Source organism: Spermophilus citellus (assembly GCF_964194105.1).
Source record: "Spermophilus citellus genome assembly, chromosome: 10".
Lineage (NCBI taxonomy): Eukaryota > Metazoa > Chordata > Mammalia > Rodentia > Sciuridae > Spermophilus > Spermophilus citellus.
The window spans coordinates 23,697,621-23,715,148 of NC_138197.1; the positions used below are offsets into that span (position 1 = coordinate 23,697,621).

Sequence of the window (17,528 nt, forward strand, 5' to 3'; positions counted from 1 at the left end):
CCTATTACCAGAAGTTGGATCAAGAAGACAAAAGCTCCAGAAATGGTAGCCACTAAAGTTCATTGTCTTACATATAAAGGTGCAAAAGAGTAATTATATTATGGAACTGTAATAAGCATTGTATATGAATTAATTCTTTTGTTCCATCTTACATAAACATTTTTGAATGAGTTATATGAGTAGCATCCTAAACCTCTGAGTTCTCTTGTTCCAGGATCTTACCAAGTCCATATCAGTGATTTGGTCCTTAATTAGGTTCCAGACTGTGAGGTAAAGCTGAGCAGCATCATGCTGGACAAACACTGGCCAAAAAGAAGTAACATCACAATTAGCGAGATCCCTGGAGACTACTCATGCCCTTGTGCCCTAGCTAACAAGATGCCCATGAACATTCACCACTTCATCTTTTCCTAGCCTTCTCCCACTCCCAAAACAGCTAAGTTTGCACTACATTCTAGGTGCTCAAAAAATGAGAAGTAATTTATATATTGATTTTTGACAGATCCTCTAAAAACTTAAGCCATAGTCCAACCATTACATGACCCAAATTTCACTGTCCATCTCTACTGTCACCAGGGGACCCACCTAGATAGATCCAGTAATTCACTCCTGTGTCTACCCAAAGCCAATGCTCTCACTGTACTCCTAAAGTCTTTCATTTCTCTGTCCCTTGGTGTGTTTTCTTATTCAGTGCCCTAAAAACTGAGCACTATCCCCAATTCCTGTATCTGACCTAGGTTTTCCCATACGTTCCTTGGAGGACAAGGAGGGAAAGGACCATCTTACAGTCAGATGATGATAGATAAGAGGAAGCAGGAATTAAGCAGTGAAGTCTATATCTGTTTTATAAGTAAAAGTAAGGCAGATATAACCAAATTTAATAGTATTGTTAGAAAGAAAACTAGAAAGTTAAAGACGATGAAAAACACACTGAGGGCTATTTTTGAAAAGGACAGAAAGTGCAAAAATGCAAAGATATTGCAAGAAAAGGTAGTTATTGTAAATTAGCAAAAATCTTACACCCAAACAACATTTTCTTTCCTTCATAATACTTATCACAACTTGTACTTAACATTTTTTAGTTTGTATTGGTTTTGGTTTGGGTTTGGGTCTGTCTTGACTCTAAACTGTGAGTTTCATGGAGGCAAAGACTCTTTCAGCCTTATTTCCTTATGCATAGAAACCTGGCACTATAGTATCTAGCACTCAATCAGTGAACATTACATATAAGTTGAATAGATTGATTCCAATGCAGTGAATTCCAAACTCAAAAGAGAAACAATCTATTAGTAGGGTTAAATTGGTGCTTTCCAGGGAATAGTGTACAGAAGAATTATGTCCTACCACAGAGCTGACACTGGATGTAAAGGAAATTGGATCATGTTACCATTTAAAGACAATTTGCCATCATCTGGCCATCCCAGAACCAAGAATTCCCATTCATCTAAGAAATAGTCATTTGCCTGTCCCACAACATACTTAACATCGGCTAGGACAAGACAGATGCCATAAAAATTGCCATGAAAAAAACATACCAAAGAAAATTTCTGTCACCAAGAAACCTCTATTCTAATGGAGAACAGGTATCCAAATAATCATAATTCAAAGAAAAATTCCCTAAAAATTCTTTCCTTCCTGTATCCATGAAAGGCTAAAAGAAGGAAAAAATACATCTGAAATGATAAAGTGAGGGCCTCCATAAATCTGTTCCACTGTAAAAGCAATGAAAATTCTGGCAAAAAAAGAGAAAGCAAACTCAGGGCTGGGGTTGTAGTCCAGTGGTAGAGCGCTTGCTAGCATGTGTGAGGCACTGGGTTCCATTCTCAGCACCACATATAAATAAATTAATAAATAAAACAGAAGTCTATCAACAACTCAAAGATATTATACTTAAGGGGAGAAGTTGAGTTTTCCCTCTAAATCTGAAACACAAATACTCACTTTTTTTAATAGAGAAAACTGACCCACTAGATGCATAAATTCCAACATATGAAAAAGAAAAGCGTGAAAAAACAAGGTAATATAATATCTACAAAGGAACCTAATAACTCTCTAGCAACAAACCCTGAAGAAAAGAAAGTCATCAAATTACCTGACAAAGAATTCAAAAGAATGACTTTTAAGGAAACTTATTGAGATTCAAGAGAATACAGACAGACAAGTCAATGAAAAATACAAAGAGAATTCATGACATAAATAAGAAATTTAGCAAAGATAAAATAAAAAAGAACCATTCAGAAATTGTGGTGCTAAAAACTGAACAATATATATTTGAGATCCTTAACAGAAGAACTATTCAGGCAGAAGAAACAATGTCCAAGCTTGAACACAGGTCTTTGGGGGGAAGAAAAGAAATGAAATGAAAAAGAGCTAATTTTAAAGAACTACAAAAGCCATTAAGGTCCACATGACACAATTAAATAAGCAAATATTCATACAGTGGGTGCTACAAGAGATGAGAAGGAGGGCTTGGGCTATGGCTCAGTGTCAGAGTGCTTACCTGGCACATTTGAGGCACTGGGTTCAATCCTCAGTACCACGTACAAAAAAAAAAAGCAAATAAATAAAGTCATGCTGTCCATCTATAACTACAAAAAAAATTTTTTTAATTGAGAGATGAGAAGGAGCCAGGCATGGTGGAGCACACCTGTAATCCCAGTGACTTGGGAGGCTGAGGCAGGAGGATCACAAGTTCGAGGCTAACATCAGCAACTTAGTGAGACCCTAAGCTACTTAGTGAAACCCTTTCTCAAAATAAACAAACACAAAGGGCTAGCCTAGCATGCATGAAGCACTGGGTTTGATCCTCAGCACCACATAAAAATAAAAATAAAGATATTATGTCCATCTAAAACTAAAAAATATTTTTTAAAAGGGCTGGGGATGTGACTCAGTGGTTAAGCACCCTGGGTTCAATCCCTAGTAACCCCTCAAAAGAAAAGATGAGAAGGAAAAAGGCATAATAAATCTATTCAGTGAAATCATCAATGAAAACATTCTAAATCTTGGGGACAGATACAGATATTCAGGTCCAGGAAGCTTAAAAGAGTCCCAATAGATCTGATCTAAAAGATCCTCCATTGAGCAGGAAAGAAATTTTGAACTAACAAAAAAATTGCCAGTCTACATACTATCCCCAGCAGATATATCCTTCAGAAATGAAGAAGAAATAAAGAGTCTCCAGGACAAAAACTAAGGGAATTCATCACCAGGCTGACAAGAAACGCTTAAGGGAGTCCGGCAGAAGAGAAAGAATGATGACCACCATCACAAAACTGCACAAAAGTACAAAACTCAATGGTCAAGCAGGAACAAAAAGAAAAAGAGAAGAGAATCACACCCTACCAATATAGAAAAACCACCCATCAATAAGAATGGACAAGAAAAGAAGAAAGGAGCAAGAAATACACAAAACAACTAAAAAAATTAACAAAGTCACAGAAATAGGTCTCAACTTATCAATAATATCCTTGAATGTAAATGGGTTAAATCTCTTAATTAAGACACGGACTGGATGAATGAATTTTAAAAAGTAAGGCTTAAAAATATACCTTTACGAGAAAATCACTTAACAAGTAAAGATACACACAGATTAAAAATTAAGGGACAGGAAAATATATAACATACAAACAGAAACTAAAACCAAGCAGAAGTAGCTAGCTTACATCAGAAAAAAAAATAGACAATAAGGAAAACATTATAAAAAAGACAAGAAAATAACTACAGAATGATAAAGAGATAACAAGAAGCTATAACAACTATAAATATATATTCACCCAGCACAGTAGCACACAGTGTATAAAACAAACATTCTTAGACTGAAAGGAGAGATGTACTCTAATAAAATAATACTTAGGAACTTCAATACTCCACTTTCATCAGTGAACAAATCATCCAGACACAAAACCAACAAAGAAACAACAGAGTTAAATTATAGTATAGAGCAAATGGACTTAACACTATAATGAATATTATGAACCACTGATGAAAGAAATTGAAGAGGACACAAAGTATCTACAGATTCCATGAAATTCATATCAAAATACCAATGACATTCTTCACAGAACTAGAAAAAAAAATCTATAGGGGACCACAAAAGACCTTGAAGAGCTGAAGCAAACCTGAGCCAAAAGAACAAAAAGGGAAACATTACAACACCTGACTTCAAAACATACTATAAAGCAATAACCAAAAGAGCATGGTACTGGCATAAATACACACAGTTGGGTAAAGAGACATCTGACTCTCACATTTATTGCAGCACTCTTCACAATATCCAAGAAATAATAACAAACTAAATGTTCACCAATGGATCGATGAATGAGTGAAAAAATGTGGGAATCTATCCACAGTGGAATATCAATCAGCCATTAAAAAGAATGAAATTTTGTCATTTGCAAAAATATGGATGGAATTGGAGGACATTATGTTAAGTGAAATAAATCAAACACATAAAGACACATTCCACACATCCTCATTTATATGTGGAAACCAAACAGTTGATTTCAAAGAAGGAGAAAGTCACAGGGTAGCCATTAGAAATTAGGAAGGGTAGAGAGAAGGGTGGATGGGAAGATGTTGAATAGCAGGTACCAAATTAGAGTTAGATAGTAGCAGTAAGTTCTAATGTTCTAGAGCACAGTAGAGTGACTACTGACAACTATTTATTATGTACTTTATAAGCAATTAGGAGAGAGGAGTTCAAAGCTTCGAAACACAAAGAAATGGAAAGTGCTTAAGGAAAGGGAAATGCTAATGACCTTGATTTGACTGTTACACACGTATAAAAAATGTATCAGATTACCACAATATATCCCATAAACGTATGGTTATGCCAATGTAAAAAGAAAACCATTGGAAAAAATAGTAAACTGGTAATAATCACAAAAAAATATATATTAAAATAAACAAAAGTTTTTAAAATTTTCAGATATTCACCAATACCTTAAAAATAAGGGGTTGGGGCTGGGGTTGGGGCTCAGAGGTAGAATGCTCACCTAGCATGCGTGAAGCACTGGGTTCGATCCTCAGCATCACATAAAAAATAAAATAAAGATATCGTGTCTACCTATAACTAGAAAATAAATTTTAAAAATAAGGGGCTTAGGGTCACCTCACTTCCTTCTTGATGATTGTGTGGTATGTATGTGTGTGTGTGTGTGTGTGTGTGTATGTGTGTGTTTCTAGGGATTGAACCCCAGGGGTGTTGTACCACTGAGCTATATCCCCAATTTTTTATTTTGAAACAAGGTTTCACTAAGTTGCCAGGCCAACTGGAACTTGGGATCCTCCTATCTCAGGTTCACAAACTGCCACAACCACAGATGTGCACCAAGTACGGAGCCCTGATTCGTTCACTGCCCTTTTCCTCACTCTCTGGGAGCCTCCCAGGCTCCCAGCCTCTTTAGATCAGTAGGCAGCAGCCAGAACTGAAAGGACTGTCTTACGTGGCACATTGTACTTCTGGAGGCAGTAGGCAAACTCCATGGGTCGCACTGCTTTCTGCCTACTGTCTTGCATCTTCTCCAGCAGCAAAAGAAGCTGGAAGGGAACACTTCTTCTCTGTTCTCCTGCTTCCCTTGGCACTTTTATCCTGTCGAATAAGAACAGCCAGGAACCTCCTTTCACCCACAGTCGTCCATGTGAGGTACCTACTGGAATTACTTAGGAAACTTTTAAAAAATCTCCATGTCCAGTGCACTCCCCATATAAACTAAATCAGAAATCTGGGGGTGGGACCTAGATGATTTAAATGGGTAACCAAGGTAAAGAACCACCATGTTAGTGAATTGGCTAAACAGAATACCCTTGAGAAGGGGACCAACACAACTGCTGCCTCAGCAACTCCACCCCAACCAATAATCATGCTAGAATAAAGGGCAGATGCACCAGATTCTGGGTTCACATAAGAGGCAAGCAGTGAAATGTCCAGTCTGAAGCACTTCAAATAGAAAAGGCAAATGCTAAGTTAAGTCCTGGGTAGAAAGTGCAACATGAAGGGATGGCATGTATTTAGGCAATGATTCCTTAAATTATAGGCATCTCTCAATTTTCCTGTCAATGAAGAAAAAAAAGAAGAGTGCACAGGGCAAAAAGAATGAGTATGCTAACTCTGCACACACTTGGCTCCACTGACAGTTTCTCTGACATTGGTCTAATTCAATGACTGCCAATCCTGGCCGCATTTAAAAATCACCTACAGAAGGAGTCATTTAAAAAGTACCAATGTCTGGGCCCCAACCCAGACCAACTGAAATCAAGTAAATGGAGGTGGGATATGGTATTTATGTATTTTTAAAACTTCTTAAGCAATTCTAATGCAGAAAAGCAGAAAAAAATATATTTTCTTTGACAACTTTTGAAAGAAGACTTCTAAAGTCCAAGTCACTGTAACTGAATAAAAAACATAAAATAATATACATATCAATTAACCTGAATAATAGTCTTACCTTTTCAATATCTTGGTGAAGTCCACATTCATTATGAATACCTGAATTAGGGAGTTAAGACAACAGGTCTGTCCGATGTTGTGTAAACCAACCAGGCCTATAAAAGGAAAAGAAAAAAAAATACTGAAAGTAAAGCACAGTTAAAGGATTTAACAAAAATCAAGTGTTTTTCTAGCATCTATTGAGGACATGAAACCCTGTGAAATATCTCAGATGTACAAAGAATTCACTAGGGAACTTGTAAACAAATTTGAGAGGAGATATGCTTGAACCTTTGAGAAATTAAATAACAAGACAAGTTTCAATAGTCCACCAGAAAGGAGATGTCACCCAAAAAGTGTATCATGCATTGACAAATGAATGATACAAGCAGTTCTGCACAAACAATTGCTGGAAGAGCAAAGGGAAAAAAATTTCTGAAAGCATAACTGGGGTGCCATGGGTTCCTCCCAAACTGGTCTCTACAGCTGTGTCAGAATGGCTGTCGAACTTTGGGGAAGATCCACCTACCCTAAATTTACCCCAAGAGACTAAAATCCAGAAGAAACTTTCAAACTATGAGAAAACCCAAAGATAAAACAATTCTCTGTTCCACTAGCAACCAACCTTTCTTTTCCCACCACAGACTCACCAGACCCCACAGGTGAGCAATTTAAAAGGGAAGCAGTACCACTAAATCTCAGAATTCCTGGGGAATGGGCATTGGTGTATAAGAGACAGGGCAGTAAAAATATCAAAACATGTAATCGCAGATTTCTGCTCCCAAATCAGTAAGAGCATTTTGATTCTACACAGACTTGTAAAAGGTAACAGAGAAGACAGAAACTAATGCTGCATGCTCCGTGGCAAGCATTGGTTTAAAGCCGTTTCCCCAGATTATCTCATTTAATCCCTGGAACAACCCTCTGTGCTCAGTACTATTATTATCTCCATTCCACAGACAGAGAAACTGAGACACAAGTGATGTGGACCCATTAACCAAAAAGCTCTAGTGCAACCGAGTGTAGTAAGTAAATGAAGCATTTCTATGAAGTCAAAAAGAGAAAAATAAGAGGTCCTAATGACCATGAGGGTTGTCCCAGGCTTTGAAATGTTCTCTCTCCCTCTTCATGTTGTTGTTCTCTTCCTTCTTCGAGGTGGATTCTCCCGGGTACTGCTGAGACTCAGCCAGGATTAACTGGCAAGTTTCTCTCAGGAACCCGAACACTTGGTCCATTAATGATGACTCCAAAATCCCCAGGCCAAGGCTGCCTGGCAGGTGTTCAGGACTCCACCACTTAACTTCCAGGAGGAGCTCACATGGGCCAGGTGCAGCAGAGCCTCTGTGAAAACACACAATCTAATAAGGATAAGACAGGAGAAAAGCATATTAATTCAATAAGTTCTGATTTCTAAGCTCCAAGTCTTAAGAAGAGATCACTGATTAGGGATATTGACTAATAAAGCTCAAGGGCTGTAAATAACAACTAAGCTAGATACACCTGACCCTCGTTTCCATTTGTTCTTCTCCAGAGTAGACTGTCATACCCTAACCCTGAACTCTTCTCCCCACCTCCAGATTCTCTTTTTGATAAATGATGTAACTAACATTCACCAAGGGGACCAGATGAGAAGCCCAGTGTCTCTTTGCTCTTCACTCCCATTCCCAAGTGTCACTTCCACAGCTTAAAGGCTTCTCACAGCAAATTCCTTGCTATCCACACCTCTAACTTACTGGGATACTCCTACAGACATCCAAGTTCCAACAAAATGTTCTGTCTTCTGGGAAGCTTGTGCTGGGTCCTTAGGAAGGCCTGGATGTTGTCTATGCTCCTGTGAACTTTATGCACAGAGCTATTCAAATAATTAATTAATTGTATGCTAATGTGAGGAATAGCTGTCTCTCCACCTGTGGATGTGGTGGTTCACAGACACACATTCCCCAGGCCCAGAGAAGCATTGATTCTTGACAGAATACAACTGAGCACTTCTCCATGCAAACCAAAGGTCCAGGTACATGACAAAATCATAGCTATGGATGAGGACATAAAAACTACAGTACTTAAATTATTCTACTTCTTGACTTCCTCTTGACAACACAGACCTGACACCTGTAAATTCTCCCCAGCATGCAATTCCAGGAGGGATCTCTCATGTGTTTTACAACAAATTCATAACCATGGATACCAAGACACTACGCACTTCCCTCAGATCTCCACTAGGTAGCAGCCACGTCACTGCCACACAGCAGTCAACATACCCTCACATCCCCACATGGGGGCTTGATGTGAAAGTGGGAAACACACCCAGCTCTTCTCACTGTCTAGTGCCTTTTGATTTAATCATATTCCTTCTGAAAGGGCTTTAACGTGTGTATTCAGCTTCTCTCTCCTCCAGTATTCTTACTCCTAACCACAGGTCTAAGCTGGAGAGTACAACCATATTGTATTCTCTAGGCCCCTGGCTCTCCACCCAAGGGCATATATACAAGATTTCCTCAATGATTCTCCTTTCCCTATGTAAATAAATCTGCAGCCCTATAGCCCACCTGGCCATTAGGCACTAAATCGTTTTTTATTTATCTAGAACTTTTTTGCTACCTTTGGGAGGGATTCTTAGAAATAAATACCAGGTTAAAATGTACAAGGTTCTACCAGGCATGGTGGTACACACCTGTTAATCCCAGCAACTCAGAATGCTGAAGCAGGAAGACTGAAGAAAGTTCAAGGCCAGCTTCAGTAATTTAGCAAGACCCTATCTCAAGATAAAAAAATAAAAAGGGCTGGGGATCTGACTCAGTGGTTAAGAGGCCCTGAGTTCAATACCCCAAGGCCTAAATTCTTTTTTTTAATCTCTCTTTAATATCTGACTTTACGATTCTTAATACATGTGGCAGCATGTACTAGCTTATAGTCATTGCCCATGGAGAGTGAGAGGCTGGTCAGGACTCAGAGGCTAAATGACATAGAATGTAAGTTTATTGACATTTTCAAGGGCAAGTTTCATGAAAGAGGTGAGTCTGGAACTGAGTTTATTAAAGATGAGAGGCAACAGTTTGAAACAAGGGATATCTTGAAGCACAGTAGGTTGTACACAAAAGATCAGAGTTTGGAAAAAAAATCAAGAGTTTGGGGAAAGAGGATGTGAGTGTGTGCAAAGGACTATAAGCAGCTTTGCATAAACAAATCCAAACTTGACATGGAAGAATTATAAAAGTGTTCCAGAATTTTAATTTTATAAAAAAATAACTGCTTAACTAATAGACATGCAAACTCAAATCCAGACCATAATGAGATAGCAATTTACACTATTCAACTGGTAACAATTAGGAATTCTAATAGAATTTGATCATTATGCATTATAAACACGTACTGAAATGTAATATTGTAATCTATAAATATGTATAATCTTATGTGTCAATTAAAAATATGCACAGAAAAAAATTCTGATCCCGGGGACCTGGATAAATAGAATTTTTATCTACTACAAGGATAGGGGCATAAAATGGTATAATCACTTTGGGAAAAAAATTGGCATTATCTTTTAAAGTTAAACATCCACTCAACCTCAACCCCAAAATTCCAAGTGTTCTGGGGTTTTGGTTGTTTGTTTTGTTTTAGTTTATTCTACTGGTGGAGATCAAACCAAGGGCCCTGACATAATAAGCAATACTCTGCCACTGAACAACACACCCAGACTGCAAGGGAAATTTTTACATGTGTCCCCAGAGACATCTATACCAATACTCATAGCAGCACAGCTTGTATAGCAGAATACAAGGATATCACTCACTTATTCATCAATGAATAACCATAATGTACGTCACAAGATACTGAATCTTAGAAACATAATGTTAATTGGGGGTTCATGACCCACTTCAATCTAATGTATGAAGTATGATATGTCAAGAGCTTTGTAATGTTGTGAACAACCAATAAAAAAAAAAGAAACATAATGTTAACTCGAAAAAACGATTCCCAGAAGATAACATATATAATGTGAATTCTTTAGATTTAAACTCAAGCTCAATGGAACATTACATTGCTTATGCATCAATATAATCATGTACGATAAAACTTTTTAATTTTTTTATTCATTTATTTATTAAACTTTTTAAATAGATAATGAAAATCACATGCCAATTACTCTGAGGGGAATGCAGGAGAACAAGACAGTGGAGAGCCATTGCTTATAATATTTTAGCTGAGTGTGGAAGGAGTTTCGTAAGTATTTATTATTAAGTAATTAATCAGAATGTGGAGTTAAGGCTAATAGTCTAAGGAAAACACATGGTCTGACACAGGCCTAAGGGAATCAAATCATCTTTCTCGTATACAGAGCACACAGCACAGCGCCAACAGGCAATGCAGAACTGACACAGTGGATGACAAATCTCAGTTACAAATTCCTTCCTGCCTTTGCCCCAACAACCCTTAGTTTTGACTGGCTGAGATGGGAGTTTTCAGTAAAAGGCAGAAGGGACTTCACAAAGTCCTGTCTTCTAACACAGAAAAGCAGAAGTCAAACCAAGTTTGGGGATGGAGAAACTGCTTCCTAGTGAGATATATGAGGAATATCCAGGTAGAAATGAATTGAAAGATGCCAAGCAATGCACCAAATAAATTAAGACTAGCACACATTAAAGGACAAATAATAAAAGATATAATCTGAAAATCATAAGTTGTAATGGATAGATTGGTCATTACTACCCATTACCAGGGCACATATTGAAAGTGGCAGTGGGTACTTTATAACTTTTGCCAGATAGAACTGGAGACTACTGTGCTAAGTAAAATAAACCAATCCCCCCAAACCGAAGGCTAAATGTTCTGATATGCGGATGCTAACACACAATAATGGGGGGAGGGAGGAATAGAAGTTCAGAAGTGAAAGGAAAAGAAGGAAGGATGGGAATAGAAAAAAGACAGTAGAATAAATCAGACTTAACTGTTCCACAATCCCCTTCAAGGGCACACTCCCCAGAAAAGAGTTCTTAATAGGCCCCACCTTTAAAGGGTCCACCATTTCCTAACAGCACTACCCTAAAGATCAAGCCTTTTAAGCCTTTAAGGTGGGCCTCTGGGAAACATTCAAGATCCAAACTAAAGAAGGAGGATCATCAAAACTAAAAATAGATCTACTAGATGATCCAGTCATTCTACTATTGTGCATATTTCCAAAGGAAATTAGAATATGGAAGAGACATCTGTATGCCACTGTTGATGGCAGCATTATTCACAACAGCAAAGATTTACAGCCTAAGTGTCCATCAACAAATGAATGGATAAAGAAAATATGGTACATACACACAACAAAACATTATTCAATGATAAAATGAATTCCTACTATTTGTGACAAATGGATGAACCTAGAGAATATTCTGTCAGGTGACTTATTGTCAGGCACAGAAAGACAAATACTGCATGTCTCACTTGAAGTGAAAACTAAAAAAGTTGATCTCATAGAAGTTCAAAGCAGAATAGTGGTTACAAGAAGCCGGGAAGAGAATAGGAGGAAGGAGAATAGAGAGGAGATAGTTAAGCATTCAGTTAGACAGAAGGAATAGCACAGTAGGGTAACTATGACGGAAATAAATTGATTGTACATTTCAAAATAGCTAGCTTGAATGTTACCAGTATAATGAAATAATGTTTGAGGTGGTAGATATTCCAATTACCCTGATCTGATCATTACACATTACATACAAGTATTGAAATGCCACACTGTACTCCATAAGTATGTACAAAGAACATGTCAATTTTTTTTTTTTTTTTTTGCAGTACTGGGAATTGAACCAGTAGAACTCTACCACTAAGCTACATCCCCAATCCCCAGCCCCTCCCACCCTTCCTCCCTTTCTTTCTTTCCTTCTTTTTTTTTTTTTTTTTTTAATAATTTGTACTGGAGATTGAATCCAAGAACTCTTAATCACTGAGAACCACATCCTTAGTTCTTTTTATTTTTAATTTTGAAACAGGGTCTTACTAAGTTGCTTAGGGCCTTGCTAAATTGCTCAAATTTAGGATCCTCCTGGCTCAGCCTCCCAAGTTGCTGGGATTACAGGAGTTTGCCACCATGCCTGGTTTATACGACCTTATCTTAAAATCAAAAAAAAAAATGAAAAGGAACCAGATGAGGTGGTGCATACCTGTAATCCCTATGACTTGGGACACTGAGGCAGGAGGATCAAAAGTTCAAGGCCAGCCTCAGCAACTTAGCAAGACCCTGTCTAAAAATTATTTTTTAAAAAATGATTGGGGATGTGGTTCAGTGGTAAAGCACCCCTAGGTTAAATCCCCAGTACCAAAAAAGAAAAAAAGATCGGGTTTTACTAAGAATCAGAGGCTGGACTCAAATTTGTTATCCTATTGTCTCAGCCTTGAGAATCACTTAAGAGTACAGGCATGCACCACCACACCTTGCTAACTATTTTAAAAGATAGTTATAAAGAGTTGTCCCTTATGAAGCTTGTAGGCCAAGTAGCTTGTAGCGGAGTCAAGCTGAAAAGAAATGGTGACAGCAGACAATTTCTTTTTTTTTTTTTTTATTGGTTGTTCACAACTTTACAAAGCTCTTGACATATCATACTTCATACATTAGATTGAAGTGGGTTATGAACCCCCAATTTTACCCCAAATGCAGATTGCAGAATCACGTCGGTTACACATCCATAATTTTACTTACTGCCCTATTAGTAATTGTTGTATTCTGCTACCTTTCCTATCCCCTACTATCCCCCCTCCCCTCCCCTCCCTTCTTCTCTCTCTACCCCATCTACTGTAATTCATTTCTCTCCTTGTTTATTTTCCCATTCCCCTCCCAACCTCTTATATGTAATTTTGTATAGCAATGAGGGTCTCCCTTCATTTCCATGCAATTTTCCTCATCTCTCCCTTTCCCTCCCATCTCATGTCACTGATTAATGTTACTCTTTTCTTCCTACTCTTCCTCCCTGCTCTGTTCATATTTGCTCTCATTATATCAAAGAAGACATTTGGCATTTGTTTTTTAGGGATTGGCTAGCTTCACTGAGCATAATCTGCTCTAGTGCCGTCCATTTCCCTGCAAATTCTATGATTTTGTCATTTTTTATTGCTGCATAGTACTCCATTGTGTATAGATGCCACATTTTTTTTATCCATTCATCTACTGAGGGGCATCTGTGTTGGTTCCACAGTCTAGCAATTGTGAATTGTGCTGAACAGCAGACAATTTCATCAACTAAAAATAAATACTTGAGATCATCATTGACAGACATCTAATAAAACTGACTAGAAAAGGTCCTGCAATGGAATATATCATTTGGACAGGCAGACAGGTCAGGTCCCAAAGGGGAAACACAAAACTGCAGCAACATTTTAAGATTGATCACAGGGTAGGTAGGGCAACAAAAGGGAAGAAAGTGAAACTTAAAGATCTGAGGAAAATGGGGAAAGGCAAAGTTGGCAGAGAGGGTGTTCACATAAACTATGCAGGTGCAATAAACATCCACCAGAGAAAAGAGAATGAATATATTTCAAGGAAGATGAATCTCCAAACTTAACCCCTTACAAAAAAAAAAGTGGGGGGAGCTCCAAAGTACTGAACCAATTTAGCTCTACCCTTCCTGAATAAGAGTGATGGAAATAACTCTTATTATATAGAATATACACTGTATATATTATATACTGCCGCAGTCCGGCTGCAGCAAACTAACCGGGGGTGACGAACAACTTGTGTACGTTGATACAGCAGGAGTGGAAGCCATTTATTGTAGGACAACAGAGGTATTTATACATTTTGCACAGCTTATCTTAATTAGCATAAACTAGATACATCAATCAACCAATAAGGAATCTCCACACCTAATGGCTCGATTTTGTTACTTCTCAAACCACTCCCTCTGGCATTTTGCCAGGCACCATCCAGACTTGTTTAGGAACTCTAACATTCCCCTGGCAAAATGCCAGGTGTTATTTTGACTTGTTTACAGACTCTAACATTATACATATATAATATATATATTATGTATGTATAGACCCACCACCATAGTAGCCAGAGAACAGAGATATAGCAAAAGCGCCAAAGACATGGTAGGAGGAACCTGGTTTTGCCTGGATCTCTAACTTCATGCACTACTAAACCAATGAGAGGTTGTGGGAAATTGTACAAAACTGCCTCCAACTTTAAATGCTATAAGAGGAACAAAATTAATATGTTGGCGACAATATATAAGCAACTTCCCTGTCTTTCAAATCCAATGACAACATATTGCGACTTTTTTTTAAAAAAAAAAACAGGTTCTCACTATTTGCTGCCCAGGCTGGTCCCAAACTCCTAGACGCAAGCAATTTTCCTGCCTTAGCCTCCAAAGCTGGGACAATAGGCAGATGCCACCCCAACCAGTTTAGAACCCATTCTTAATGATTTGTTCACCTGTTTTCATTTCATGGGTAATGGCAATATGCTGGACACAAACTAGAGCATTCCAGACAAAATCCAAAGTAATTGGGAACATTGGAGCTATTCTCCCCCAAAGAATGAGCCCACATGAAATGATTAGGACTTACCTTCTTTTTGGTTCTCTTCATGTTAAACATTTTCCCCTTTGTGAGCCAACACTGCATAAAAGTGTCAAATTCACAGCACAATTTCAATGATTTAAAAAGGAAAAACAAAAGAAATCCCCTCTTTTTTTTTTTTTTTGTTCTTTGCTAAATGCATCATAAATCAAGATGGAGCTGTATAACTGTGTTCTTTCTTCTCTATTTTGTTCCTGTGAACTCATAGGATAACCTGGATGTCTACATTAAACTCTCCACTTCGCTTTGCACGGTATAACACCCAAAAGAAAACATCACATGAAATATTTTAAAATATTTGCTTTGTTTTTTGGAAAGATTTCAAAGTATAACTAGGTTGTTAAGTATGAAAATAAAGCCTGTGCTTTAATTTCCCAACACTTTGGATTCAGATTTTCAGGGATATTTGGAATGGAGTTTTATGTTTAAAGGTCTAAATTTAGCTTTCCTCCAGGAAAATGGGAGGAGATGGGCTGGGGATGTGGCTCAAGCGGTAGCGCACTTGCCTGGCATGCGTTCGGCCCAGGTTCGATCCTCAGCACCACATACCAACAAAGATGTTGTGTCCGCCAAAAATTAAAAAATAAATATTAAAAATTCTCTCTGTCTCTCTCTTTAAAAAAAAAAAGAAAATGGGAGGAGAGTGATTAAGACTAAAAGACTCTGATTTGTACAGTTTGACAAAATTAATCATTCTATATATATATATATATATATATATATATATATATATATATATATATATATATCCACTGACCCAGCAATTCTACTTCTAGGAATTTCTCACAAATATATTCATATATTTGCAAGAATGTGCACATGAAATTATATTCAGTGCTGGCTCATCTAAACCAGTAAAAACTGGAAACAACCTAAATGTCCATGCGTTGTTTAAATAAGGTACTTCCCATACAGTACCTATAAAAAATGTATGCCATTGACATATCTATATGTCTTGACATGAAAAGATGTCCATGATATACTAAGTTGAACTTAGAAAAGAATTTTAAAGACTGATAAAGTAAACACAAAATGTTTAAAATGTTCAATATTAGTGAACCTGGTTTCTACTTTACACATTTGTCTGCGTTACTTGCATATTTTTTTGCAAAGCTTTTGTCATTTCTTTTTTTAATTAAACACAAAGACATGGTAAAAGTTCAAATAAATATATTAGTTTGGGGGGGGGGATTATTGACCCCATATATTCACTCAATGAAAACAAGCATTATTATCACTTGCAGAGCCCAAATAAATTTCTTGATTATTTGGAGACTATAAGCAGAGTTCCGTTGGATATCTTTCCTAGAAAGAAAACTTCCAATATTAGCCTCAAACTTGCCTCAAGTGCCTAGCAGCGTCGAGCTTCCACTGCTGAATTCCCGTCCGGTCTCGATGAGCTCCTCACCAACTCAGCAGGGTAAGCAGAGCTCCCCGCGGCAACCTGCGCTGCGCGCTGCCACTGCCTGCCATCTGGCCCGCGCTTGGCTGAGCGCCCCCTTTCCTTGCAGCCGCCACTCCTCCCCGCTCCGCCCAGCTCCGCCCCAGCCCCTAGGCTTTCGTTTTCCACTAAACTGAAAGTGAAACTCAGCGAGTTGCTGGGTGCGGATGGGGGCGGATCCGGGCTATAGGGAAATTTAGCAACCTGGTCCACAGATTCCAGGAGGAGTACCGTTACCAGCGACGCGACAGTGTAGCGTATTTCTCCATCTCTGCCATTTGTCCTTGAGTCCACGAATACACGCTGCTTTTTGACATTTCAAAATCTCTGCAGTAGGGAACAAATCACAACCATTTAGCATCTTACAGTATATGTATAATATCGGGGTTTTTCCCCCTTTCTGGTATGCTATAATTTATTAAATTGAGTGTTTTGACATTGATGGCTTGTAGATTAGATGAAAATCGATACCCTATTGTTGTATAGCTCTTCGGAGCCAGCAGCATGGGTGTCAGAACCATGGGTGTCCGTCCACACATGGAACAGGTGCAGCAGGTGCAGCCTGGGCATCAGAACCCAGGTAATTTGAGAGTAGTTTCTATGTGGTGGGTGGCAAGATCAAAAGTATAGTCTGTGTAGGGAGGATACTGGTAGAGATGAGAGATTGGTTATATGCAGGGGGGTGATCTAATAAGTAAACATGTATTAAGTATAACAAGCTCCAGATTTGAAATTGTCAGAAAAGAATGTTGCAAATAAAGAATGTAAAAGTGAAAACTTTAGCATTAACCTGGAACTGAGTTGTCAGTTTGGATCCATGATTTTATACACAAATGATAAGGAAATAAAGAGCTAAAAGTGTGTATGCATGCATATATTACTTAAGTTGGTCCACTGAGAGTGCCCAGGATTACTGACACCCCAGAAGTACATCTAGCACCCAGAATTTGACTTCTAATTACCATTCTCTAATAAAGGAACCAGAGTTGCTTAGACAAATGGCTGTTTCCAAGGTTAGGACAGAGAAAGCACAAAATAAGCCTATGACATCTTTTTCTGACAGAAGGTAAGGAAATGTGCAAAGGATGTTGGGGATGT

General features: G+C 38.1%; 1 protein-coding gene across 3 annotated transcripts in view; it reads right to left on the minus strand.

The window, feature by feature from the left end:
* The window catches only part of USP18 (ubiquitin specific peptidase 18), a 29,149-nt gene extending 12,430 nt beyond the window's left edge, over window positions 1–16,719 (minus strand). The window contains exons 1-5 of one of the 3 annotated variants that reach the window (XM_081311477.1): window positions 16,332–16,719; window positions 7,515–7,771; window positions 6,450–6,546; window positions 5,448–5,593; window positions 223–302 (exon numbers count right to left, since the gene is read on the minus strand). In XM_081311477.1, coding sequence (XP_081167603.1) covers window positions 223–302; window positions 5,448–5,593; window positions 6,450–6,546; window positions 7,515–7,665 — 474 coding nt within the window. In that variant the 5' untranslated portion in view covers window positions 7,666–7,771; window positions 16,332–16,719. Of the gene's footprint in view, window positions 1–222; window positions 303–5,447; window positions 5,594–6,449; window positions 6,547–7,514; window positions 7,789–16,331 lie in introns of all 3 variants that reach the window. The other 2 variants (XM_081311476.1, XM_081311475.1) reach the window with 2 other exon arrangements.
* Window positions 16,720–17,528: the final 809 nt, after the last annotated feature.